General features: G+C 36.5%; 3 protein-coding genes across 3 annotated transcripts; all 3 read right to left on the bottom strand.

Annotated features, from left to right (window-relative positions):
• Positions 1-21: 21 nt before the first annotated feature.
• Positions 22-4,935, bottom strand: LOC124381513 (E3 ubiquitin-protein ligase TRIM21-like). Its single transcript, XM_046843226.1, has 7 exons — positions 4,784-4,935; positions 3,420-4,027; positions 2,972-3,067; positions 2,339-2,572; positions 1,636-1,777; positions 1,498-1,524; positions 22-1,295 (listed from the first exon to the last, which is right to left on the bottom strand). The coding sequence occupies exons 2-7, from the start codon at positions 3,645-3,647 to the stop codon at positions 763-765; spliced, it is 1,260 nt and encodes a 419-aa protein (XP_046699182.1). The 5' UTR covers positions 3,648-4,027; positions 4,784-4,935; the 3' UTR covers positions 22-762.
• A 1,199-nt stretch (positions 4,936-6,134) lies between these two features.
• Positions 6,135-11,051, bottom strand: si:dkey-46i9.6 (E3 ubiquitin-protein ligase TRIM39). Its single transcript, XM_046843218.1, has 7 exons — positions 10,999-11,051; positions 9,182-9,810; positions 8,187-8,282; positions 7,790-8,023; positions 7,456-7,603; positions 7,200-7,226; positions 6,135-7,108 (listed from the first exon to the last, which is right to left on the bottom strand). Exons 2-7 carry the CDS (start codon positions 9,806-9,808, stop codon positions 6,555-6,557), a joined length of 1,686 nt encoding a protein of 561 aa, XP_046699174.1. The 5' UTR covers positions 9,809-9,810; positions 10,999-11,051; the 3' UTR covers positions 6,135-6,554.
• A 213-nt stretch (positions 11,052-11,264) lies between these two features.
• btr12 (bloodthirsty-related gene family, member 12) lies at positions 11,265-20,299 on the bottom strand. The gene is made up of 7 exons (XM_046842612.1): positions 20,204-20,299; positions 18,702-19,330; positions 18,373-18,468; positions 14,784-15,017; positions 13,971-14,118; positions 13,784-13,810; positions 11,265-12,744 (listed from the first exon to the last, which is right to left on the bottom strand). The coding sequence occupies exons 1-7, from the start codon at positions 20,208-20,210 to the stop codon at positions 12,200-12,202; spliced, it is 1,686 nt and encodes a 561-aa protein (XP_046698568.1). The 5' UTR covers positions 20,211-20,299; the 3' UTR covers positions 11,265-12,199.
• Between the last annotated feature and the right edge of the window lie 7,201 nt (positions 20,300-27,500).

The following is a 27,500-nucleotide window of genomic DNA, read 5'->3' as shown; positions in this document are numbered from 1 at the left end:
ATTAGTTTCTGATTGTTTCTACCTACTGTCTAACCACTCCGGTGAGTATTAAAGGTCCCCCTTTGTTTTACTTGTTTTCTTTGGTTGTTGACGTAATGGTGTCTGTTTCTTGCATTTTGGTTTCCCTCAGTCTCCAGTCCTATCTTGAGTAACTCTGTGTAAGATTTTGGTTTTAACTTCTTTTTTTCCTCTTGTGATTTGTGGACTGATGTTTGCTTTGCTTTCATGTTGTATATTTCCACCTGATTTTGTGGGTGCCTGCCTTTTTGAATTGCAAATTACATTTACATTTTTGTGATTTTTAGACTTTCAACTATATTTGGAACTTTCAACCCATTAGAGTATACAGTACCTCTGCATGCAGGTTTACACCCCCCTGTGGAAAAACTGCTAAAAATCCCACCCAGGTTTAGGCCCAGATCCTGACAACAGTGACAGAATCTAATTAAGAAATCTAAAATGCATAAGGATTCAAATATTTTATTAAACCCACAGAAGCTTTTGACTTCTTTATCTGCAGGTAGGCAGTCCTGCTGATATATCTACACACCACATTTTACACATACAATATATTGAACTGTCCAGTACAACTGCTGAATTATACAGAAGGAAAAAAGCTTTAAAAAAAAGCCATGTTTTGTGTCATGAATGTAAGAAAACAGTACATACTTTTATAAGGGGTACTTAAAATTAATAGCATTGATACATTGAAAGCATAGCTTTAAAAATGTACAGTTGCACAAATATTAACTTGAGATGTTATTAACAGGAAATGATAGGACAGATGACCAACGTCTCATTCTCTTTAAGGTGAGGACTGAAGTACGGTTTAATTACTGCCTCGAATGCACAGTCAGTAAATGAGTAAATGTGAGTTTCTGCATCCATGTCATAGAAAGAGACCAACTTCTCACTGTAATCAAAAAACACTCCTACTTTAGAGGGTTTATTTGAAAGAAACAATTGGGTAGGTGTGTCTTCCAGAGCTGTGTAACTGTCATCATTATAATGTACAATGGCCCAGTATCCTTCACTTGGTTTTAGAGAGAGTGCACCCTTTCTGTTGGCCTCTTCATTTGATACCCCAATATCCCAGCCTTGATTGTCTCCAACCTCCACTTCCCAAAATGCCCTGCCTTTAGTTAACTGGTTCTGTCCCAAAATGCTACCAAACACATCAAACCTCTCATCACAATCAGGTGCATCCTTTTTCTCCACAGACCAACGGACCTGTCTCATGTCATCAGAAATGAGGAGCTGTGCATGACCAGTGTCTGGATCCAGAGTCACATTCACTGAGAAATCAAAGATGCATATGATGAATGAAATCTTTTTGTTTAACATCTATCTGTCATTGCTATAATTAATTATTTTTTCTTTGTTGTTTTGTGTTTGTTGTTGTGTTTTTGTTTTAACGAGATCTCCATTAGCTACTGTATTCAAAAGGTCCACAATGTTAAACATAGCTAAAGGATGTATAAGAAGTCTTGTACTTACCTCCAAATTTCTTAACCCTTGCAAGTTCTGCAAGACAATTTAGAAACTAAATTAATAAATGGATTTCACACTGATTACAAGTAAAAACAAGTACATAATACATTTGATCAGGAACCAGTTAAATCATTTTTTTCTCACCGATTTTAGAAAGCTTCTCAAACACGTTCTTAATATTAGCCATCATGGTCGCCTCCAAGTTCCTTATTGTTCCAAAGCTCAAAGCAGTATCCAAGGGAACAGATATCCAGTCATAATCTTCCATTTTTACAGAAGGATAATTCTTTAAATAAATAAAAAAAAAGAGTTTCCAGCCATGTGTTTAAAATACGATTGCAGTGAGTTGCATGACAAGCTGCAATTTGGGTTTCTTTCTTTCTTTCTTTCTTTCTTTCTTTCTTTCTTTCTTTCTTTCTTTCTTTCTTTCTTTCTTTCTTTCTTTCTTATTTTCTATCTGCAGATTAAATTAAAAGTTAATAATAGTTGTTCAGGAAAAAACAGGAAATTGTTTTATTAATTTTTTCATTACATCGACTTTAATAATAATAATAATGGCCCAGGGAAGAACTTAGTAACATACTAAATAGTGCAGGTTCAAATTCATTCAAAGTCCAGATATAAGTTGGTAAATATAGTGTAGCTATATAGAAATGTTTTATGTATATATATTTGACATGAGAATTTCTTATAAAACCTAAATTGATTTGCTTCTCTCTATTTGAATAATCAAAGATTAGTGTTTTTTCCTGACAGTAGAAACAGGACCTACTGTGTTCTATCAGCAAGTCTGTAAGAAAGAAAGCTTTATTCTGAGATGGAGACAAAAGATTGATTGGTTGCTGACCTGAAGGAAAAAGACAGGGTCTTCATGATGTCTTAAAGTTTCTAGATCTGAGATGGTGTTACTCAATTTGGTGATGTTTCTCTGCAAATCGCTTTCCAGCTTCTTTGCCTCCTGCTCCACCTGCCGTCTCCTGTCTTTTAAAGGTTTTAGTGCCTCATCTTCTGCCTTCTGGACTTCCTTCTTTATGGCACTGAATACATTTTGAATTTCATTTGTCTCCTGGGCAATCAGAGCCTGTGAAAATTTTGATTGGAGGGATTCAGTGTTGTTTTTTAATTTGCATTTGAACAGTGCATTTTTCACAGTTTGTCTGCTGTTCTGCTGTCGGTCTCAGTTTAAAAAATATTTTTAATATTAATGCACAGAATACTGCAATACACATAAAATAAATATAATAAACATAAACAAATACTTCAAAATATTAAAAAAGAGTTCCCATTAACAGCCTCAAGTGCAAATATAATTGTGTTCAAATAGGGATTTTGCTGCAGTCAGCGTATTTTATTAAATGAAAACACCACTGTACATTTGTAATTAATTGCCTAAAATAATATACTAAAGTGTAGTATAGTCATATGTTAGATTAATTTATTTTTATTTTTGCTGAGTTTTAAGTAAGTTATAGAGACTCACCAGACAGTTTGCTTTAGAATTGTCCAACTCCTTTAATTTCTCCACCCTCTGCTGGATTTTCTGTTTCATCTCACTTAGAACACTGCCCAGCTCTGTCTGTGAGGAAATACCAACAAGGCAATTCCATAAATTGACATTTATCCTTCTGTAAAATTCAACATGATTAAGATTTTACAATAATGATTCTAAAAAAGGTAATATGGTTGTACTTTCCAAGTAATTCATTTAGTCATTATTATTATTTATTAATCAATTTTTTTTTTCCTGCAGCCTCCAGCTGTTTGAATCTTTTAAATACATAATACAGCTAACAGAGTAGTTTGAATGTTACAAGACACAACTGGCAGTGGGCAGTACAAAGCCATTGTAAAATCTCTGAAATAAACAAATACATAGAGCTAACCATATTCTAGCAAGTTCATTCAGAGCATAGACGTTTTTTATTTACCTGTTTTCTGTCCCTTTCTTCCTCAACAGACACCACATTTGTCCATTTTTCCACACAGAGACTACAGATTAACTTTTCCTTGTTAACCAAATAGAGCTCCAGTGGCCTGCCATGGACAATGCATGCCCACTGCTCCAGCTCATTTTGTGGTGCCACCAGCTTATGCTCTCTGAACAACAACTTGTTCTCGTGCCTCTTAAGATGTTTTTGCATAAGGACAACAAGCATCTTAAACAGGATTTAACTGCTTTATATTTTCGAGTATCAGGGCAGATGTCGCAGGGGACCTCCTCCGACTGTCCAGTGAACTCATCTGGACTTGGCTTTTGGGCCTTGAAGACCTCTTTTAAAATTTCATTTAAGACAATGTTCACTTTTACATCGGACAGCTTGTGCTTGCATAATGGGCAGTTTTGGTTATTGCTACTTATGTGGCGATTCAGGCAGCTCTTGCAGAAGGTGTGACCACAGCCGGTAGTGACAGGTTTCTTCAGCACGTCAAAGCAAATGGAACATTTGAGGTGTTGCAAGATGGATACAGGAGTGTCCTGTAGAGAAGGTGTGGGGGATGTGATGCCATTCATGGTCAGATGGTGCTGAAATGTTATCTGTTGGTAATTGGTAAAGATTGGCAATTTAGTTATGTTTGCCACCATATCCAATACAAAATGCTTAATGCTAAAGTTTGCTTTGATATGTGGTAATATAGACAAAATGTACACTGCATCCTCACCTTTTTGACAACAAATTTTGTCCCTATCACTTTACTGATTTTGTCAGTTCTCACTATTAAAACTGCTATACTTCCTATATTGCAATGGCTACCCTGCTTCTTTATTTAATGGACAGGGATTTTAAGGACTGGTAGCATTTGCCAACCAATCCTACTGTTAGTGTATGTCAGCAATAAGATTGACACAACTAAAGAACCTATGAAACCAAGACAGCACATCCAAACTGTCTACCTGGAGCACTGAGGAAGCTGCCAATCACTGTGCTACCCTATCACATGGTGCATTTCGTGGAAATTTGGATGGAGATTTAGTAGGAACAAGTAACATTAAACACATATTTGACCAAAAACAACCAAAAGAATAAAACTTTGAGAGGAAGCGGCCATAAACAGGAACACGTTGTATAATTAACTTCTACTGTTATGCTTTGTTTTGACAACGAAATTTCAAAATTGGCTAGTTCTAATAAAATGGTCACCAGTTTCAATTACTTTCAATTGTCCAGATTAACCTTGACTAGCAATAAATAAAAGAACATTAAAAATGTAAAATATTATATTAATAAACCATCAATTGGATAAGCCTTTAAAGTCAATGTTGCAAAAAAATAAAAAATAGGTCAGCTTTTACCTTGGTGAATTCTGATCCTTCTCTTGCACCTGAAAACCTGTTTGTCCTTTTTCTCATCAAACTCTTCTGTATAAGTAGAATTTAATCGTCTTGACTCGAGTCTGAGTTTCATTTCATCTAAATTGCACTCCCCTCTGTTTACCTTAGCTGTGTGTGTGTGTGTGTGTGTGTGTGTGTGTGTGTTTGCCTGGATTTCCATAAACCTCAGATAGTTTCGATTTTCACTTGTGGGTCAAGTTGTGCAACTAGATTTATTTCTAAATGCCAGCTTCCTCATGTCATATTTTAAGGTTTCAAAGGAAATCATTCTTGCCACAATATTTATATTTTACCTAAAGCCATTTGTTTAGATACAGAGGAGGTCAAATATTGCCTTTATAGCCGGGTTAATATGCCTAGATTATTGTTATAATTCCACTATGACATCACATTTAAAAGCACATTGATGAATTTTTTTTTTTTATGGTTTAAAATAATGGTTTGAGTTCCCTTGTTTTCTTGGAAGCACAGTTGTGATGTTTCTGGTGTGACGTTACAGATGCCACAAAATATTGTTTTGGTGACAGTGAGAAACATTTAAGCGATTAATGTGTTAGGGAACAGTTTGTGTGTGGGCGGATTTCACAGTCACACGCATCAAAAAAATGAAAGCAAATTAGTAACTAAGGGAATATAAATAACATATTCATGCATGCTGTTGAGTGGTCCACTCATTTACATTTCTGAAAAAAAATAGATAATGGAAGATTATTGGAAACTCATTCTTCACGTGTATATCTGTGTATACGATTATATACGTTAACAGCAAAATATTAAAGAATTAAATAGGAGTGTACACAGCAAGCAAACATCCTAAGATCTAGGGATTTGTTTAAGCGCTTCAGCTAAAAGCTTTTCCAAAATGCAAATTATTTGCAGTTTATATGTGGATTTCTGGTTGCGTTTCAGATGAACGCGCTGTGATAAAATCATGTTACTGTTTCCGGTTGATTGTGGTCACCTTTAAAATGTAGATGAAGTCTCAAAACCATGGCCACAAGATACTTATTTTGTAGCCTCAAAGTTTTGATTTGTGCCACACCTTAAAAAAGAAACGCAAACAATGTTACCTCAGCAGCCCCACACATTTTTTCCCAGGTTTTAGTTTAATAGTCAATTATATTTTTACTAGTACTAGTACTATAGTAGTATATAGTATGTACTAAAATAAACTAGTAGTATATAGTACTAGTATAAGGAGAAATTTTTGATGAAAACTAGAAAACACTTTAGTACAGTAAGTGTGTACCAAATGCTACATGCAAATAAACAGATGACTAGACATTGTATTTTAGTCAAGAAATCAAATTAAATTGCAGCACAATTTGATTTATTGATATAATCCATTTATTTGCCTCAAATCAATAATTTATAATAATAATAATAAAATAGTTTAGATAAATTCTGTAAATTATTCATTTTTTATTTATTAGCCATGTTTTAAAACCTTTGAAACCATAGACCTTAAACAGTTACACTATGGAAACAGTTCATTTAAGACATTTCTTATTCTTATAATAAGTTTAAAAGCAAAAACCTGATTATCAGTTACTACTCTAAGTCATTGACTTTGAAGCACAGCAATTACATCCTAATAACACTGGGGGCGATGTTGATGCTTCATACACTTCAGCCACTAGGTGTCAGTTAAAACAACAAAACAACTGTTTCATAACACAAACAATGAGCAGGTCTTCATTCAAATCCATTTTAAACTGCCCTTAAAAAATGTTCAGCACTGTTTGTTCTGTAGTATCTCCATTATCGGACAGATGCTCAGTATATCTGAAGCCTTGTCACAGCAGTAAAGGTAGAAGAACGGATACAATTTCTCTTGGAATGAGTCCATGAATGTAAAGATGTGACTTCGTGAAAGTGCATCATAAAATGACACCTGTCCTTCTTCAAAGTCCACATACACACCCACTCTCTTCAGTTTGGGCTTTATAGAAAGATTAAAAGGTGGGGAGGAGGAGACTTTGTACTCTTGCCCTTTCTTCATAGCCAATGCCCAGTAGCCCTGAGTCGTGCTTATAGCAATGCGTCCTTTCCTGTTGACAGATGCTCTGGTGACACCCAGGTACCAGTCATCTTTTTCACCCACTTCGACTTCCCAGTAATGGCGGCCAGAGGTAAAACCTTCACGACCCAGAGTAATGACCACTGTGTCAAAACGTTCTGGTGTGTCAGGTAGGTCTTGCCATGTCCCCAGGTGACGCAACTGTCTTCTGTCCTCTGACAGTTGCAGCCAAGGATTGGCCGTATCTGGATCAAGTGTCACGTCCACTTTATAAAAGAGAAAAACAAGAAACTTAAATTGAATCAGAGTACTTTAGAAGACATATCATATGTATTGGAATTAACACACAAATCGTACTTGAATACTTCTGAACAATCTTCAGCTCTGTAGGAAAGATAAAAATACATTTCAGTATGCAAATTAGGGCACTTTCAGTTTTTTTTTATTGAAGTTACTCATAATTCATTGGGTTCGTTTAATTATGTGAAGTGAAAGAAAAGCAAACCAAAAAGAAAATCGACCAGAATCTGAATTTTTCTTTGGTTTGAACAACAAAAAAAAAAAGCACCTGTAAAGTGGATCCAAAACCTGTGTATAAGAATTAAGGACCCACCAGTTTCTGCCAATTTGTCTATTTCTTCTGTGAGGGTTTCTTCCAGTTTGGACACAGCTCTTCTGATTGTCCCCAGACACTGCTCAGTGGGAACATGAGCCTCGGACCAATCTTTTGTTTGTGGATGTGTGATTAGCAATGGAAGATTCTGAAAATGTAAAGTTAAATTAGATGTCCTAATATTGACTATCACTAAATGGTGTAGTCATTGTGACCAACTGCAAGAATACAAGCTACAACTAATCAAACAACCAAATGACTTTTTGCCAAATCTTTTAACTTGCCAATTGGTATATACTTTTTTCTTTTTCCAAATTATACTGCATGACTTTACCTGAAGAAAGAAGATATGGTCATCAGTGTGAGCAAGATGATCTATCTCATTGTTCCTTGCCTTCAGCATGGAAATCTCCCGTTCTAGTTCCTCGATGAGTCCCTGAGCCCAGCTAACTGTTTTTCTCTGCTTCTCTTCTATGGCAAAAACAAGCTCAGACTGGGCTTTTTGAACCATCTGGATCAGGTTTGAAAAAACCTGCATACTGTCCTCAATCTCCCTAAGAGCACTGTGCTGAAGAGGGCGAGACAGAAAGAATTGAATATGCATGCATGCAATAGCATTAAAAATAGTGAGCTTATCAACCAGGTTCATCTAGATTTCCATCCAGCATTACAGGCTAAAAACCAATGCCATTTGATGAAACATGAAGAGTATGTTAAAGATCCAAACTTACTTTATTCAGTTCGATAGAGTGTTTAATGTCCTCCACCTTCTTGAGTCGTAACTGGATCATCTGCTGAACCTCTGCCTCTTTTTTTCGTAGGAGAGCCTGATAATTTCCATTTAATACACTCATTAGAGTCTCTCTAGCTCTTCTGCTTGATTTCTTAATTATACACATTTTAGAGTTTTCTCTGCCCTAAAGCCAGCTTTACACTCTACAATTTTGGCCCATTACAGACAAAAACTGTACACCAGGAAAAGTATTTATTTATTAAATATTGTTTGAAAGAACGGCAGTTTTAAAATATGTACATTTAAGACATTTGGCAGACACCTTTATCCAGAGCTACTTACATTTATCTTATTTACACAACTGAGCAGCTATTGGCTTAAGGGTCTTGCTCAGGGGCCAATGCCTACACCATTAAGCTACCACCTACCAATATGGCAAATGATGTTTCCTGGTGGCTGATGGATTGCCATTGTAACCAACGGTCCTGCCAACTAAAAGCTATCAATATGAAGGTGGCATCAATCGGACAGCTACAAATAACCGTAGATGTAATGTTGAAATGTAAACAAAATTTGTACAGAATATATACATGTATCATCTCCAGCTCACTTGAATGTATTCTGTTTATGCAACCCTATTTTCTGTATGAGCACTGATCACACTGATTAAGCAAAATGTAGTCATTTTATTTAATCACAGGTCTGTCATTAGCATCATTGTATAATGTGACATGGGAAACACCAGCTACTGCACAGCCTGTTATAGAATTTGGACTCGGTTTTTCAGAGATCATGTCTCACTATGTGACAAGTAGTAATCTTAAAGGACTGCTGTAATTGCACATCTAAAATTGGGTTTACACATATAATACGGCTTTATAAGAGCTTGTGATTTAGTTTGGCGACTGAATCTCTATACAGGGAAAACACTCTAATATGTAAAGCTGAGATAAATAAAGACAAGGTCTGTCAAAACATTTGTTGACGTTTTACCTTTTTCTCACTCCATTCCCGTTCGACTGGAACGGTGTAATGTGCCCTGTGGTCCATCTCCGTGCAAAGCACACACACCATAATCTGATCTTTCTTACAGAACAGTTCCAACAGCCTCTCATGCTTCTTACACATGCGGTCTTCCAGATTCTGCACCGGCTCGATCAATTTGTGTTTAGTAAATCTTGCCATGTGTGTTTTTAGATGTTCCTCGCAGTATGAAGTGAGGCACACCAGACACGACTTCACAGCTCGTTGCTGAGGGCCAGTACAGACATCACAACACACTCCCTTGATCAAAGGCCCACTTGGTGGAATCAATTCTGGTATTTCTAAGCATAGCTCTTCTGGTGGTTTCTCCAGCACATGCTGTACAGGCTTGATTCTCATATCCTTAAACTGTTCTGCAATCTCCCGCAGCACTGTGTTGATGCTGATGTCTGGTTGCTTGAAAAATGTTTTCTTGCACATGGGGCACATGAAAAGAGAACTGGTTTTCCAATAGCCGCCAATACAGGCCATGCAGAAATTGTGGCCACAAGGAATGGAGACTGGATTTGTGAAAACATCCAAGCAGATGGAGCAGTGGACCTGCTCTTCTGCTAGCATGCTTGTAGGTGAAGCCATTCCTGGAGAATTCGAACATTTTTTGATTTGTGTTGAAAAAAACTCTTTACATAATCACACTTTTTTATTAATAATGACTGCAAAGAATGATTCAAAACGTCTACTGCTGTATATTTTTTCTTTTGTTGTTGTGGCAACATACACCATTTAGCCATAACATAAAACCATTGAGAGGTGAATTGACTAAAACTATCTTTTTACAGTGTCTCAATATTTCACATTCCTCTTGGATTTAAAATGAACTGGTATTTTTGCCATTTAGTGTACAAATTATGCCTAGGTAATTTAATTTAATAAAAAATGCATATATTCGTTATTTGTTAGTCTGGGTTTTGTCTGGGATTCTTTGTTGGGAATTTTTTTAAGAATTAAATTCTCAGATAATCTCTGATGGCTGATTGATTTCTCCAACAAACTGGCTTTATTGGAACAGGTTAATACAGCATTTATGGAGAAAATTTGACAGTAACTACAAAACTAAATATTTGACTTCTGATGACAACTGGCTGTAATTTAGGGATTACCCAGCAACAGGAGTAACTACTTAAGCAATCACAGCATTGTCAGTTCATAGCTGATTTTTGAGAATTATATTGACTTCTCACTTCCACGTCAAAACTGTGGGCTAGATTAATAACATAATCCCTGTTAATGCCATTTCAGTTGTAGGTACACTAAAAATTAAAAGGAAAAACTTTGTGCTTTAAATAGGATGAAAACCTATTCAAATCACTGTACCATAATGCAAAATTTGTGCAAGTGGGCATGATTAGTTGATTAGCAGCCCTTCTGTTGTGACTTTTGGCATATACCCTTTGGCAGCATACCATAGCTTTAGAGGCAGCAGAAAGGCAAGGCCTGTCTATTCATAGATTTCCAAGATTAACTTTTCCAAATATACTAGTCTTGTCACTGCCCTGGTTCAACTCTCTACTTATAAATGAGCATTTCATATTTGTAACTTATTTCCAGAATAGAACTTTTGATATAGTCTAAACTTTTTGCATTTGTTTCCTTTATGCAAAGTGTTAAAGTTTTGGCAGCATGAAAAACTGACAAACATGCATAATGTACTGCTCAGGTCATATTTTCCAAATATAGTTATGTATGCTTGTTTAAGCAGTATGTAATGGGGGGGTTTATGTTATAGAATAATAAAGTTCTACGAAGATTTAACATGGGAGACTTACCAGGGAAGTGATCTTTCCTCTATAGACAGCAGTGACATGTGACCCAGCTAACACCCTGCTCAAAAATATCAGCCCTCCAGCCCTTCCCTAAGCCTAGTTTAGTATTTTTGCTCTCAGGCATTGGGTCCCTCTAGACATAAAGAAAAACATTTAACCCCTTATTCAACTTAATGTATACCTTTATACTTTTATAAGCACAATACAGCTCTTAAAGATTTGCAAGTGCTCTGGTCATGTAGGGAGGGGAAAATAACCACTGTTTCCACTAATTAATTTTATTGAAGTCTCAAAAAGTGTTGATGATTTTATACAAAGTACAAATGATAGAAAGAATAAACACATGTAAATCTAATTTTCGTAAATAAAATGATAACATGCTATCATTATTGTGTATTGTAGTTAATCTTACACCAATCACAGAATTGCAAAAGCAATGCAATTGAAAATACAAAACATACAATTGAGAATAAAATGATTTAAAGTAGTCCTTTACACTTTGGTATACATTTTCAACATTGTCAAAAAATACAGTATTCTGTTCATGCCAATGCCAAAAATTAAGTTAAAATAGCCCCAGTATATTTATTTGTGTAAATTACAAGCTTTAATTAGCTAAAATAACATTTTAAGAATTTAAGTTTAAAATGTGTAGAATTGAATTACACACAGAACTGATTAGGCTGATTTTACATTGTGTTATTGGAGTGTAACTATCCAAAATCTAATGAAACTGTAAGATAATCACACATATAGCAAAAAATAAATGACTGCTGTGTTTGTAAAACTGGTTCATTACAAAGATTTGCAAGCAGAAAGTTCTGAATATAGTCTATATAAAATAACTTTTACATTTTACATTTTATTTTTATTTTCAATTGTCATGATCATTTTGTACATTTATGCTGTATTATAAAAATAGAGATGTCAAGGTTTCTGCCAGAAGTTTTTTTTTTTATTCAAAACCCAATGTTTTGTCATATTTTCAAATATATTTCAAAATTCAGACGTAGTAAGTAATGTACGTATTTCTTGACTAGTCAATATTAAAAACTGAGGTATTAATCAAAATACATAAACATGTATCATTATCAAAGTTAACAAAGACTTTTGTATTTCCTTAATTCAACTTTGATTGTCCAGTGTGTATAAAAACATAGTAATATATTCTGCAGACTTTCATTCTACAGACAACCATGCTGCTTTAGCTGTGTTTCACAGATGTGATGGACAGTGCTCCTGAATTAGTTCCCTCTTGATTGGCACACGGACTGAAGATGGGGTACACGCTCTCACCGAACGTGTCCATAAATGTGTACAGGTGGGTCTGTGCCTTCACATCGTAGAAAGAGACCTGTCCACCCTCATGATCTAGGTAGACACCCACCTTATGTGGCAGTGTGGGTAGTTGGAGAGGAATCCTGCTTGATGCCAAAGCTTTCACCTCATTGTTTTTCAACCATAAGCACCAGAAACCACCTTCAGGATTGAGACGAATGTCTCCTTTGCGACGAGCAGATGCCCGAGCCACTCCTATGGTCCATGCTGTTTTCCGTCCCAAGTCTACTTCCCAGTAGTGCCTGCCAGAGGAAAAGCCTTCACGAGCTAAAACGAATAGAGCCGGGCTGAAGCGGCGTGGGTGGTCTGATTGGGATGAGGCTTTACGGCCATCTTCATAATGAACCTGCTGACCATCTTCAGAAACAACCAGGTTTCGCTGTGCTGTGGATGGGTCTATAAGCACCTCGCCTTTACGAAGACATTATAAAGATTGAAAAGAAAATCAGAGACACAATAGACAGTCACTTCACAAACAAAAAACAATAGAAGTTTTGTTGAAATTCAGCTGATATTTACATTCTGATCAGTATTTTTTTTTTTTTTAGTGAAGATAATTCATTTTACTTCCCATTTCCATCAATCCATCAATTCAAAAAATTGTGTTTGCATCATGAAATATCCTGGAAATGTCTAAATTTTATGTTCATTACCAGAAACAATCACTCTTAAAATCTTACATAATTATAATTACAGTGTAGTCTAAGTTTAGCCTTTCAAGTTACCAAAGTAAATAAATAATGATAATAGTAATGAGTAAGTCTTCCGTGATTGAAAGTATGATCTCTCCATTGCACATCCTGAAGTACAGGTTATTCCTGTCAATTTGGCTATAAATAAGTTTTTCCATTTATTACATAATTTGTATCTATTTATACTCACACTTAATGCTGTAAAGGTGTGTTGAATATAGAAATTAGTACAAGTTGTTAGTTATAACAGCACTAAACAGTCATTGGTTCACTAAGAGGTTTTCTCTTTTAAAGTTACTAAAAAATACATACAGCTTTTCATGTTACTGCGAGTTTCTGTCCTGATTTCCCATTCAAAACTTCCCATTTCTTTTAAAGACACTAAAACACGAGACCCCTTTCATTAGTGTTAAATAAAGTTCACATTATTAAACAATTCAATATAATTTCATTTCATTTTTTTTATAACACTTTAACATGGACATTGTCGCAAAACAGCTTTACAAAGATTTTATATATCTTATATATTTTCTAAGTTGTTTTTGTTATAAGTTTAGTACCTATTAGTTTAACCCTAATGAGAGAGCCAGTAGTGACAGTGGCAAGGGGAAAAACATTTAGATGGTATGAGGAAGAAGCATTAAGAGGAACCAGAGGAACTTCACCATATCAACAATTAACCTTAATGTAAATAACAAATGAATAAAGTTTTATGTGTTTTTATTAGAACATGTGAGAATTTGGAGAAAAACACTTACATGCATAATTCTGCATCTTTCTCAGCTCTGTAAAACATGAGTTATTTTAAGTATAGAAACCATTAACACAAAAACAATACAACAAATATCTCTATATGTTGTAATAAGATATGGCACCTATAGATTCTTTTATTTGTGCTAGCATGCATTATTTATTATTTTCATTGATTTCTCTGAACAATGTTACCTTTCCCATAGAGGCGCTTCACTTCTTCCTGGAACTTCTCGACGAGCGAAGAGACATTCTTCCTGATTGTGCCAAGATGCATGTCTGTGTTTACAGATACATCTGTCCAATCAGTAGGCTCAGGTGGAGGAGGGAGAGCCGGCAAAAGCTACAACCAAAAAAGTTGCATGTCAGACGTATAAACACACACGGCACTACACCTACACATTTGCACCTGCACAATAAGGGGATTATCATATTAAAATAAAATTTTCACTGATTATTTAGTCTTGTACCATATATACTTTAGCACCTGTACCTTTTCAGGTATATTTAGGAAACTGCTTACCATCATCATTTATTATTATGTGCATTGAATGTCATATATATAAAATGTTAAATTCTCTAATCATTATTGAATGTTATATTAATGCATTCATTCGATATTTTAACATTTCAATTGCTAACAATATAAATTTTGTTTACTTTTGTTTATTACATTATTGCAGCTATGAACAGTTGTTTCACTGCTTTCTTTTTAAGTTAGAACCAAAGCTTTAAATGACCTATGCTATGAATTTATTACTTCCCCATAGAAACATTTTTCTTAGTGAAATAACAGCATATTCTTAGTCACTTTATTATTAGCCTTAGATAATGTCGAGCAGTCACATACCTGTACACACATCCCTGTATGGATGTTACTATAGAAACAGTATTGTGTTGCAATAAGATTTAAATTGCATTCAACACTGTTGTCATAGCTGTCATTATAGAAAGTTGGACCAATCAGAGTCAAGTATTCAACAGCACGTTTGCTGTATACACACATACCTTAAGAAAGAGCACCTTGTCATGGGTATTTGCGAGAAGGTCCAAGTCAGAGCTCCTGTTTTTGAGGATGTTAAGCTCATGCTCCAGACGACTAGCCACATCTCGTGCCTGCTCCTCAGCCAGCTTCTGCCGGAACGTGATGTGCTCCACCAACTGGGCCTGACTCTGCTCCAGCAGCCTCTGAAGCTCAGCATACACAGTCCAACTCTCCTCGATCTCCCGCTGACTGCTCGACTACATCATACACACATACACACATTGTTAGTCACATTGACCTTGAAATGTCAAAGCTATCCTTGCTGACTGTTTAACCAAAAACCCACAGAGAAACTTTGACACATCAACCGTTTATTGTAACTTTCTAAGTTATTATTCAAACTTGTTAATTTTACATACAAACTGTTTATTTTGACTTCATTTATGAATTAAAAATAATGTACCAGATTTTTTAATTTTTGTATGATTATTTTTACTTAATATGTTCTAATTTCAACATATTCATTACTTTACAATTAACAGCTCATTATTTTGAGATATTATGGTGTTTTAACTTTATATTCAACCTCATAAATAACATGCATTTGTATTTATTTGTTTTCGCATTGTGCTGTTCAGGGCTTTCATTATAACATTTTAGCATAACATAAGGATGCAATACAAATGCATTACATCATTGATTACTGATGTTTTTGTAGCCAGTCCAAGTACTGTGCTAGAAACATTCATCTTAAGTTTGTAATCTAGCATACCAGTGTAAATTTAATCAATGATAGAGACTCACAAAACCTTTGTACATCGCTCTGGACAAGGGCGTCTGCTAAATACCATTAATGTAAATGTCGGATCTCTGCCTAATTCAAACTCTTTTTCCCTGCGATTTTTCAAACATGGCCACCACAGACTCCCACAACTTGCACACACTCCAGCATTTACGATCACCAAGCTACTGATTACTCACACCAGTCTCTAATTACACAGACATTCTCAGCCTTGATGCATCGAGAGCATTGCGAGGTATACGCTCAGTTGCTTTACTCTCTGACATTACCAAGCCTTGTTATGTTGTTTTTCTACTCTGATCTCGACCTGTTTTTGCTTCATGTTCTTCATTTTTTGTCTAGATCTTGATATCCTGTTTGATGATCACCTGACCTTTGGGCAGTTTTTTTAATCCAAAACTGATTCTTGTTTTTGTACCACACTCATTGTGCTTATTAATATCTTCCAAACCCGCTCCTGCATCTGTCAAGTGCCTCTAACATGGTAAATACTTACGTAGGATTACTACAGTTGACAGATATGGTATTATTTATGTAGTGATGTGATATACATTGACATAGTGATCCATTAGGTTAAAGCACTACATCCTCCTTAGATTTAAACAAGAGTGTACATCTATGGTCACAGGGTCTATGGCAGCACCTTGCTCACGGCTTTGGCAGCGACTGGATTGACTGGTTTAACTACAAAACCTTATAAACACAATGGTTTTTTTTTCCAGCTATAAACACACTAAAATCTACTGTACAGTGTTATTGCTGTAAGTTACTGACAATCACATCCATACAATGTGCAATCTTTAGCTCTAAACTTACAGAGTGTGTGGGAGTAAACATCTTTGTAGTTAGAAAAACAGCAGTTTTTTCCCCTCCTTTTTTTGTATCAGACTCTCTGCAAAATTTCAATATCTTTATATTATCTAACACAGCTCCAGCAGGGCTCTATTATCAGATTATGATTTGGTCATAGCACAGGTTCACAGCTTCCATGCGAAACCTCAGTGTGTTCCTGACAAAGGATAGCTAACTAATTAAAGGGAAAAATATCTGGTATATAGACATGTCCTAAAGCAGGTCTTTTTGGAAAGTCTGAATTTCATACTGTCATACTGCATTCAGTAATCTTTGTGTGATATATATATATATACATATATATTATTCTTACTTATTTTACTCATATATTCTTAACTTCCTACAGTCCTCTAATGGCACTAAGGTTGGGTGTGGAAAGTAAATATTTGCAGCCGTCCTACTGGTTCAGCGAGTCAGCTTATGAAAGTCATGAGTTTGCACAAACAGGCGTGTTAAGTAAATGAACCTTGTCTACAGTCAGACAAAAAGGATCTTCTTTACATCAAAGTGCAATCATTCTTTCAAACACACACCTGTCTATATTTCTGAAAGTTAAATCCTTTTTCAGAAATGAGTTTCTATTTCTTAGAAATCTGTCTGTACAATTGTGTAAATTGGAGTTAAGCTTTTGTCTGAACCAATTAAATATATACACAAACATTACAGACTCAGTTTTTTGACAGAATGCTTTCACTTCTAAATGGTATCCCACTAAACATTACATATATAATATCTAAAGACGGGCTGACTGTAATGTTTAGAAGTAATAACTCTAACTTAAATAATCATGTATTATATAAAAGCACCTTATGACCAGTGATTCACAACATTCCCTGAATTCATTTTGCAGAGAAAATAAATGTTGCTAGTTTGTTAAACTCATTTAGCTGTTTAACCATATCTGACCTGAAAGTTCAGCTTTAGCTGGACCTTTTTCCTTCCACTGCCCCAACACTAGCCAATGGGACTCATTCATTTTTAATGAGAGTTGACCAGTGATAGTGACAGAATGTAATGACTGTAAAGTCAGCTGCATAGATATTAGTAAAGGGAAGTTTATTTCAGTCCTTTTGAAATGTCTGCTTAAAACGAATCTTTGAATTTGGCCAATATGATTTTTTTTTCACTCTTAGGAATATGTGAATTTATCAAAATCAACTTTTGCCACATAAAAGTCCAGCCCATGTATATATGTGTAAGCTCTTAACTTAAATTAACTATACTAGTTATATGACGTTTGTAGTTATATGTTTGTTCTGCTTGCCAGCTCATCTGACTTTGTGATTGAATTTGTTAAAATTATACTATAACATATAACATTGTGTTGATACTTTGGTAAGAATCTAAGTTTCATAATGATGACTGATTCTTTGTTTTAAACTAACAATTTGTTCATATGTTGGGCATTACTGGGCATTGCGATGAATTTGGTTTTATGCAAATTTGGAAATGATGTGAACTAAGGAATACTAAGAGGCAAGTCCTGCTGTGGAACATAAGCCAGATTTATTTTTAATGGAGGTAGAAACTAAAAATGCATTGTTTAAAATGCTCTAAAATATATCTGTAAGTGTTATCTAAGTTTATTTAGAGTAAGTGAACATGATGCTGCCAAAGTGCTTATGAATTACAATTAATTTGCTTTCAAATAATAGTGATATTTTGGTTGTATGTAAAAATATAAGTTGATTTGTCAACTGTTAGCTAAATGCATCTGTACAGGAATAAATATTACATGTGAAAACACCAAGCAGCTCGCATATAATGATCTGGGCAATGTAAGATTAAGAAAAACTTGCTAGTGTGTAAATGTGGGATTAAAATGCAAGACATACAGAGTCTCAGCTCAGTGGGTGTGATAGTCAGCAGATTGCTGTCAAAATTACAGCTATGTAATTACAAAATTGCAAATTGCTTTTAGGTCTTATTTCAATTTCATGCTATTATCCAGGACTCACTTTGATAACTGCAATAGACTGTTTGATTTCCTCTAGTTTCTTGGCTCTCTCTTTAATCAGATGTTTCAGCTCAGATCTTCGCATCCCCAGTTGACTCTGCAGAAAATACAATTTCAATTACTTTTACAAAAGGCAAACATGTTTTATAACCACCAAGCTGTGAACAAAATAAATTAGGTGCAACATTCAAAATTCAGAAAATAATATTAGCACAAAAAAAATGACAGAGGCTTTTGGAAAGCTTGAACTAAAACAGAAATCTAATCTTGTGTTTAAGTCAGATACTTGTGTCTTAGACTAAAATATCTGAATCAGTTCCCCCCACTCACCGATAACTTCTTATATTCACGCTCTACTGAGATGATATTGTGTGTCTTATGTGCATCCTCAGCACATTCGCGGCACACACAAACATGCTCCTTGCGGCAGTAGGCATCCAATAGGCGCTCGTGCTTTTTACACACTTTCTCCTGCAAGTGATGGATGGGTTCCACCAGCTTATGCTTGGTCATGGCCTTGACTTTCTTGTGATGCCTCAGGTGGGTTTCGCAGAAAGACCCTGGGCAACTTAGGCAAGACTTCAAGGCCTTCAGCTTTCTTCCAATGCATGCATCACAGGGCACATCACCAGGTTTGGCAAACTCACCGCTGTCCTCATCTTTTCTTTCGGGTCTTGGTGAGATCACGCCTTCTGCACCCCCTGCTTGCGTGACAGAAAGGCCCTGGAACTGCTCTGCGATCTCGGCAAGAACACGATTCACGCATAGCTCTGGCTTTTTGGAGAAGGACTTTTTGCACATGGGGCACAGAATCTTGTTGCTGTGGTTCCAGTAGCCTTGCAGGCAGGCCTTGCAGAAGCTATGTCCGCATGGTGTTGAGACCGGTTCCACAAACACGTCTAGACAAATGGAGCATGAGAATTGGTCTTCTGAAAGCGTGCGGGCTTTGGACGCTGGGCCTAGGAAAGAGAGAGATTTCAGTTGTTTAGCTTTATATAGAATATGGTTTTTATTTACAAAACATATAGATATGTGTCAAAATGTGGAAAGCCATTCAAGAAGGATTACAAAATTTTACTGTCGCAAAATATTACATTTTAACAAAATTAAATATTTTTCTGCCTATATAGCAGTGTACTTGCGACCTTTAGAAGATCAAGCCGATCAAGTTGTTGGATAGGAAAAAAACGCAAGCCCAATCATTATAGGTATGTATAAATATTTTATTTTGCTCAAATGTACTGTAGTGATGTTGCCGACATGCGATGTTGAGAACAAATACCTATCTTTTTTACTACTCTTTTTTTCTCAATTTTCTTTTGCATTTCATTGCCATAAAAAAAGGAATACAGACACACAGTCATTAAAACAACAACTAAAATCAGCCTGACTGCTAAAACACTGAAACACAGTACTTATAGAACCATGAAAGGCACGTTGAATTAGGAATGCAGTAGCTCAGGATAGACGACAGCATCTTAGTGAAAACAAGGTTTTTTTACATTGACCTTTCCTCATCAAGTTCTTTGAAAATACATAGAAGTAATTTCTTATTTGAATTACTAAATGTAATATGAAACACAGAAATATTTTTTTAATTAAAGCTCAACAACTGTAAGAAATGTGATGAGGTGTATTACACAAAATGTTTCACTAGGTTGTTTAAATAAATGTTTCATCTCTTTGGTACAAGCAAACCACAGCCTGCTTTATTCCCTCTACACAATACCACAATGCACGCTCTAGAATAGATAGACAAATTAAAAAGGAGAAGAAGAGAAAGAGTCAGAAAACAGGTAAAAAATAAAAAAAATAACTTTTCGCTGACTTACTCTGCATGTTGAAATTGAAGTCTTGTGCCCTTTCGCTTGTTCACTTCTCTTTCAGTGGCGTTTAGGTGTTCCTAGGCATATACAGGATATACCCGTTTCTCCACTTCAGAGGTAAACACATCGGTTTAAACTTTTAGAAGAATGTAGTCCTGCCTTTTTCTGGGTGTGGCAAAAATTATGCATGAGTTGGAGGGGCTGGACTTGTGTGGCTAAGCTGTGGGTGGTGAAACCCTGGCATCACATAATTAAACAAACAAGAGAAGATATTGTATCTTCTTCTTTTTTTGGCAGCTTTCATTAGGGGTCCCCACAGCAGATCATCCATTTCCATACCACTTTGTCTTCCACATCTGTCAGTTTCAAACAACAACCTGCATGTCTACCTTCACCCCATTCATAAACCTCCTCCTTGGCCCTCCTCCTTTCCTACCGCCCCCCTCACCATAGTTTTTATATATATATATATATATATATATATATATATATATATATATATATATATATATATATATATATACACACTACCTAGAAAAGAAAGAAGGAAGAAAGAAAGATTGGGGATTGGGGCAGACTTCAGTGGGCATGATGGTGGAAGATTCTGCCAAAAGGATGGAAGTGGCATAAAAAAAATCATTATTTTAAAAAGGAGGAGGAGCATAAGGAGACGTATAAGAGCAGAGAAAGATGCACACAGGTGGACTATTTCTTTGCAGGAGATGCAACCTGTAGGAGATTTAAGACTGTAAGGTTTTTGGCAGGGAACAGTGTAGCTAAATAGCTTCGGATGGTGGTCTGTATGATGTTTCGGAGGTGAAGTAGAAGAGGAGGAGAGTGAGGGCCAAATAAAGAACAATATGGTGGAAACTGAAAGAGGAAGACTGTAGTGTGAGATTCAGGAAGAGATCAGACAGGGATCGGTGGTAATTAGGTGCTGGATGATTGGGCAACTACTGCAGAAGTGATAAGGGAGACAGCTAGAAAGGTACTTGGTGTGACATCTGGAAAGAGAAAGGAAGACAAAGAGAGGTGGTGGTGGAATGAGGAAGTAAAGGAGAGCATAAGGAGAATGAGGTTGGCAAAACAGAATAGAGAGATAAGAGAAGTAGGCAGGAGTACAAGGAGATGCAGCAGTAGGTGAAGAGGGATGTGGCAAAAGCCAAGGAAAGGGCATACGAGGAGCTGTATGAGAAGTTGGACACTAAGGAAGGAGAAAAGGATTTATAGAAATTGGCCAGGCAGAGGGACCGAGCTGGGAAGGATGTGCTGCAAGTTAGAGCAATAAAGGATGGAGTTGGAAATGTGTTGACTAGTGAGGAGAGTGTGTTGAGAAGATGGAGGGAGTATTTTGAGAAGCTTGACGAATGAGGAAAATGAGAAAGAGAGAAGGTTGAATGATGTGGTGATGGTGAAGCAGGAAGTGGATAGGATTAGTAAGGAGGAAATGAGAGCATCTTTTAAGAGCAGTGGAGTTTTTAACAAGATTGTTTAACAAGATTTTTAAGGGTGAGATGATGCCTGAGTAATGGAGAAGGAGTGTGCTGGTACAGATCATTAAAAATAAGGGAGATGTGCAGACCTGTAGTAACTACAGGGGAATAAAGTTTATCAGCCACACCATGAAGTCATGGGAAAGAGTAGTGGAAGCCAGGCTGAGGGAAGAGGTGACATTGGTAAACAGCAGTATTTGCTTTGAGAATGTTGATGCAGAAGTATAGAGAAGGTCTGAAGGAGTTGCATTGAGTGTTTGTGGAAGCATACGACAGGGTGGAGAGAGGAGTTGTGGTATTGTATGAGGACATCTGGTGTGGCAGAGAAGTATGTGAGGGTGGTGCAGGACATGTATGAGGACAGAATGATATCAGTGAAGTGTGCAGTAGAAATAAAAAAAAAGGTGGAGGTGCCACTGCACCAAGGATCAGCTCTGAGCCCTTTCCAGTTTGCAGTGGTGATGGGCAGGTTGATGGATGAGATCAGACAAGAGTCTTTATGGACAATGATGTTTGTGGATGATATTGTGATTTGTGGCAAGAGTAGGGAGCAGGATGAAACGAGCCTGGGGGTTGTGGTACACAATGGTGATGTGGTGTATATAAATAGAAGAAGGCTGAGGATGGAGCCGCCAGGTAGGAGAAAAAGAAGAAAGAGGAGGTTTTTGGATATGGTGAGGGAAGACATGCAGTTGACATGAATTTAAAAGAGGACATATACATATATCATATATACACAGACATGTTCATCTGCTCATTTATGTATTCATGCAGGTCATGAGCTTCAAACATCAGAACAAGGAAAAGCATGGCATGGTTGGTACCAGAGGTCCAAGTTATTCAGGTTTTGCTGATGCTGATCTCCTTCCAATTTTTACACACAACTGACTCCAGAGTTTACATAGCATGGTGTAAGAGTCTTCAGGCTGAAACATCTAGTTGAAGAGAGTGATTAGATGTTAGAACTTAAATACACACTCTTTTTAAGTTTAGTGAGGAGAAAAGCATCATAGCATGCACAACATACCAAGCCTCAAGGTAGATTGGCTACAACAGCTAAAGGCCAGATCCTAGAATATCATGGGCACAAAATTTACCGAACCTGGACAGTTAAAAACTAGAAATCAAGCAGGTGATTATATTCCTAATATTCCAACTTTATTCAAACCATCTGGGATCTGTGATTCTCATGCAGAAGAGAGCAGCGCCTAGAGTTTACACAAATTGATGCCAAAAAACAGCTCTGTGGCTGTTCTGTGGAAATGCCTTGTTAATGAGAGCAGTCAAGAGAGAATAGCTAGACTGATTGAGCTTAAAAGAAGGCTACATTAAGTCAAACAACCACTATGTGGTGAGCAGAACAAACACATTGACTGAGTTGATTGGGCTGCAACAGCAGATCACTTTTTCACTTTTCACTGTCACATTAGAACAAGACTACAGAGCTTGTGCTCCAGAACTAGACATGTCAAGATCTTTCACTACTTTTTGCTTCTAGAATTTGAATCATTTTAATTGAGACTTTTTGTTTGATTTGACTTTTAATTGCTTGAATTATGCAATACTGTACTTAATTTAAAAAAAGCCTATTCATCCCTTTGAATAGATCCACAATTGACTGCAATTTGGCTTTAATCCATCTCTATATAAAGAATCTCTATAAGCTTTGCACATCTAGATTCTGATTTTTTAGCACCAAAAAATGTGGAAAAGTTCCCAGGTGGTTAATACTTTTGCAAGGCACTGATATAAATCCAAGGATGTACTGTACTAATACAGTGTTAAACTTGTGTCATTTTTCCCACCTCCTGCCTCTAGAGGGAAAATTTCAGCCAGCTGTGCTGCTGTTTCTGCAGTGCCACAATCCAGCAAATGATCCAGTTTAATGCTCCACCATGCCACAAAGGCTTTCCGCTTCTGTCAGGGTTAGTGTTAGGCTCATGATTTACCCAAACGGCTGATGCTGATGTGTATACATACCAATCATCAACACAACATAATTTTCCTTACATCAATCTGATGCAGATTGAAATGCTTTCCGTATGTACACTCAACTGAAAAGCATCTTGAGTCAGTGCTATCTTTTCGAAGCATCATATGAATGAAGACATCTGGTCGGACAAAATGCATGACATCATCATTATTAATAAAAAAAATAAATAACTTCAAAAAAGCACTCAACAATATTACTGATTAAAAAGAGATTTATATCATATGGGCAGTTAATGAAACTTGAATTCATGAATACAATGAATCAATCCAATCAACTCATTATAATGAGCTATAATTCTGGGACTATTCTGGGCTTGTGGGTATGTGCTTACACTTCACACTGTGTACATTACAGGCACATTTTAAATATGCCCTATTCTGAAAGTAATCTTTTTAGCTCTTTTCATCCTCGCTCCACCACCCCCTCCTTTCCGTTGTTCTTCCTTTTTGTTTCCATTTACTGACCCTCTCACAATGTTCTATACCTCAGTCACTGTGTTCTCTCTCTCTCTCTCTCTCTCTCTCTCTCTCTCTCTCTCTGTGGTTTATTATTAGAAACATAACTCTCCTCCCTTCTCCCTTTCATTCTCTCTCTCACTCACTCCATCTCACACTTTCTTGCTCTTTCTCACTCCACCCCCACATAACAGCACTTTGTACTGCTGTTACAACACACACACACACACACACACACACACACACACACACACACACACACACACAAACAAAAGCACACATACAAAAGGTGTTCTCTTTCCCTCATTTGGTTTTGAGCATAACACTTACATCATGGATAAGGGTTTTCCTGATTTGTGAAACTCTTTAGGCTGTCAGCCAGTCCAGGGGAGAAGCACTACATGATACTCAGTGCAAATACACTAGTTTTAATTCATGCTAGTGGCGTTGCTGCCAAAATAATAGCTTTAATAGGGTCTAAAACTGCTGCAGCTTGTCTTCTGTATGCGAAGGATTTGATTCCAAGAATGAACAGCAATCACACAGATGAAGGCACTCAATTGTACTGTATGTCTTTGGATGCAGTAGAATGAAATTTTTCCCTTCACTTTGACTAGAAGACCAGACCTGTTCCAGCATGGCAATGCACCTATGCACAAAGCAACCTCCATTGAAAATATACTTTGCATGCGTTGAAGTGGAAGATCTGCTGGAGCTCTGATCTCAACACTACTGAACACCTTTGGGATGAATTAGAACGTTGATTGCACCCCAGGCCCCAGAGCAAATTGGTGATGTTCATAAAGCCCATACCAAACCTTTTTAAAGTCTATTTACATGCATGTTTGTGTGTGACACTGGACACCCTGAAGGAATCTCAACCTGCCACAGTTTATTGATGTTTTAGTAACAGGTAGTTTACAGAAACCTTTTGGAATTTGTTAGATTTTCTTTTTAGATTGACCTCAAAAGGATTTGATGGTTTCACTCTTGATCTTGCTCTCATGTGTTTTAACTTGTTATTGATCCGCCTTAATATTTGGTATTAAACACAAGTTCATCTAGTTTTCATATTCGAACAGTCTTGACTCAGCACTGATGTGTCCCCTTTTATTTTGTATTCTTCTAACATTGGCTTTAGTGCAGATATAGTACATTACATGGCCAACAGTTTGTGGACACCTGGCCATACTCACCTGGCCACTCACATGTGCTTTCTAAAACACCCATTTCCAGTAGTCCCCCTGCTTATATAATAACCTTCAGTTTCTAACAGGAGAACCTGACCTTGTGTAGATCTTTGAAGCTGTGAAAATGTAAAATCATTTAGTCACAAGACATATTCGATGAGGCTTGAGATGTAAGTGTCAGTTCATCTAGAAAATGGTCAGAGGGATCTATAAAGGACACTTAAAATTCTTTCACTCCAACCATGGCAATCTTCAGGGAGCTCTGTAGCAGTGTTATGTGCTAGAACAGGTTTGGGTATCTTAGCTCTAGTACAGTTGTGTGCTTCCCACTTTAACATTTGCATGGGTTGTTGATTGGTTTGTGATTGGTTTAGGGCTGAATAACAAAACATCTAATTGGTTTGTTTGAAATCTGTAGAGCTGTTGTTTGCTGTACAACTTATAACATTAATAATAAAAAAAGGTAAATACTGATACTATGTATAGCTTTGTAGTCAATTATCCCCAAGGTTAAGCTACAGATATTTGCAACAAGATGCAAAGTATGTCTTAACACCAAGTAAGTTCTATATTATTAACCATCATGTAAGAATTTTTCTTTTATTGGTTTTTATAAGGTCACTGATTTTTAAGGATTAATTAAAGCACACTTTTTGAACCTACATTTTCATTGCATAGGCACCATTTTCTCTAATTGCCTTTTGTATTGTAACCTACCACTTAACTTGTATTGTTAACCTTTTTTAACCTGTTGTGGGCTGTGGGAACTTACATGGAGTATTCATTTGGAAATCTAAGTAGAAAGCAGTAGGCCTATTACTAAAGCAGTAATGCGTTAATGGTTTTTTTTTTCTTTTAAATGTTCTTTCAAACACTGAACTACAGTAGTCATTTATGCAAATCATGTGATATATTACATCATTCAAATGTCTTTGTCATCTCCTGAATACCGTATAATCCCACTAATTCGTTATATAAAACATTAAGTGATCTGTCATTTTCCAAAACTCAACTCCTACTACTTTATTGACTGTCTGAGCAGAGTCTGCAATCTATCACTACACATCAGTGTGGAAGCACTCATCATTTTTTCCACTCCTTAATGGAAACACAAAGGTTCCTGTGTGTCCTTTGTTCATCCACAGCTTCCTTTGGGTACTGCTGCTTCCTTGCATCTCCCTGATTCCCTGAATGATGCTGTGAGTTTTTTTCCTCAGCTCTCTATTACCCCATGCACATTAACCACGAGGACTATCTATAGAGACCGCCTGTGGACAGTGAGCCTTTTCCTCTGGAGAATTGCTGTCCTAATGAAGCTTCAGTCATGGCTCATCACCCCAGCAGTTGAATGTGTAAGTCCCATGGGAGAAAAAACACAGATACTAAAATCCTCTGGGAACTCTCTGTTTAGCAGCTGATTTAAGAACAGATTGTCTCTACTAAATGCTATACTTAATTATTATGTGAAAAATGTAACAGGTCTGAAATCAGCAGCAACACAACAGCTTTTACTATGACCCTGTGCATACTGGGTTGACGCAAACCAAGATTTAACCACTCACACAGGAAGTGATGTCAAACAAATATAATGAATTAGGTTGGGACTTTTGATCCAGTCCTATCCATACTTTAAGAGATACTTCCTTCTGATACTCTTTCATATCATATATATTATATTGTCATGCACAATCACTGTAAATAGAAAATCCATAACAAAAAAAAACACAAGGTGGGTTTTTTTAAGCAATCTGCAGCAAATTTTAATTTGTGAATAATTCAAAGCAACACATTAGGGATGTTTGAATGCACTTTCTTTGCCACACAGGATTATATAAAGTATAGTCTGAAATGCCAAACACAAAACAGGACCTGTGGTATTTAAACACAGTGTGATGTCACAAACATTTTGCATTTCCACTCTCTAGGTAACATGGAAAAATGTGGTTAGCAACTATAGAGAGCTGGTCCCAATCCAAGGTATCTGTATTCCCCTCCCCTGGGCATTACTTCAGTAAGAAATTCTACATACTGACTGCTTCTGTGACTTATATCCATGTTCAAGCTTAACCTCAAAAGGATTGACATGGAGTTCTTACACTACTGACATCCAATCATCCAGTTAAATGTTTTCCAGTGTCCTAGTTAGAGGCAGCTACAGAATCCATGGGTGCT

This window comes from Silurus meridionalis, chromosome 28 (genome assembly GCF_014805685.1).
Source record: "Silurus meridionalis isolate SWU-2019-XX chromosome 28, ASM1480568v1, whole genome shotgun sequence".
NCBI lineage: Eukaryota > Metazoa > Chordata > Actinopteri > Siluriformes > Siluridae > Silurus > Silurus meridionalis.
Note: the sequence above shows the minus strand (reverse complement) of the source record. Positions and strands in the feature narration are given on the sequence as shown.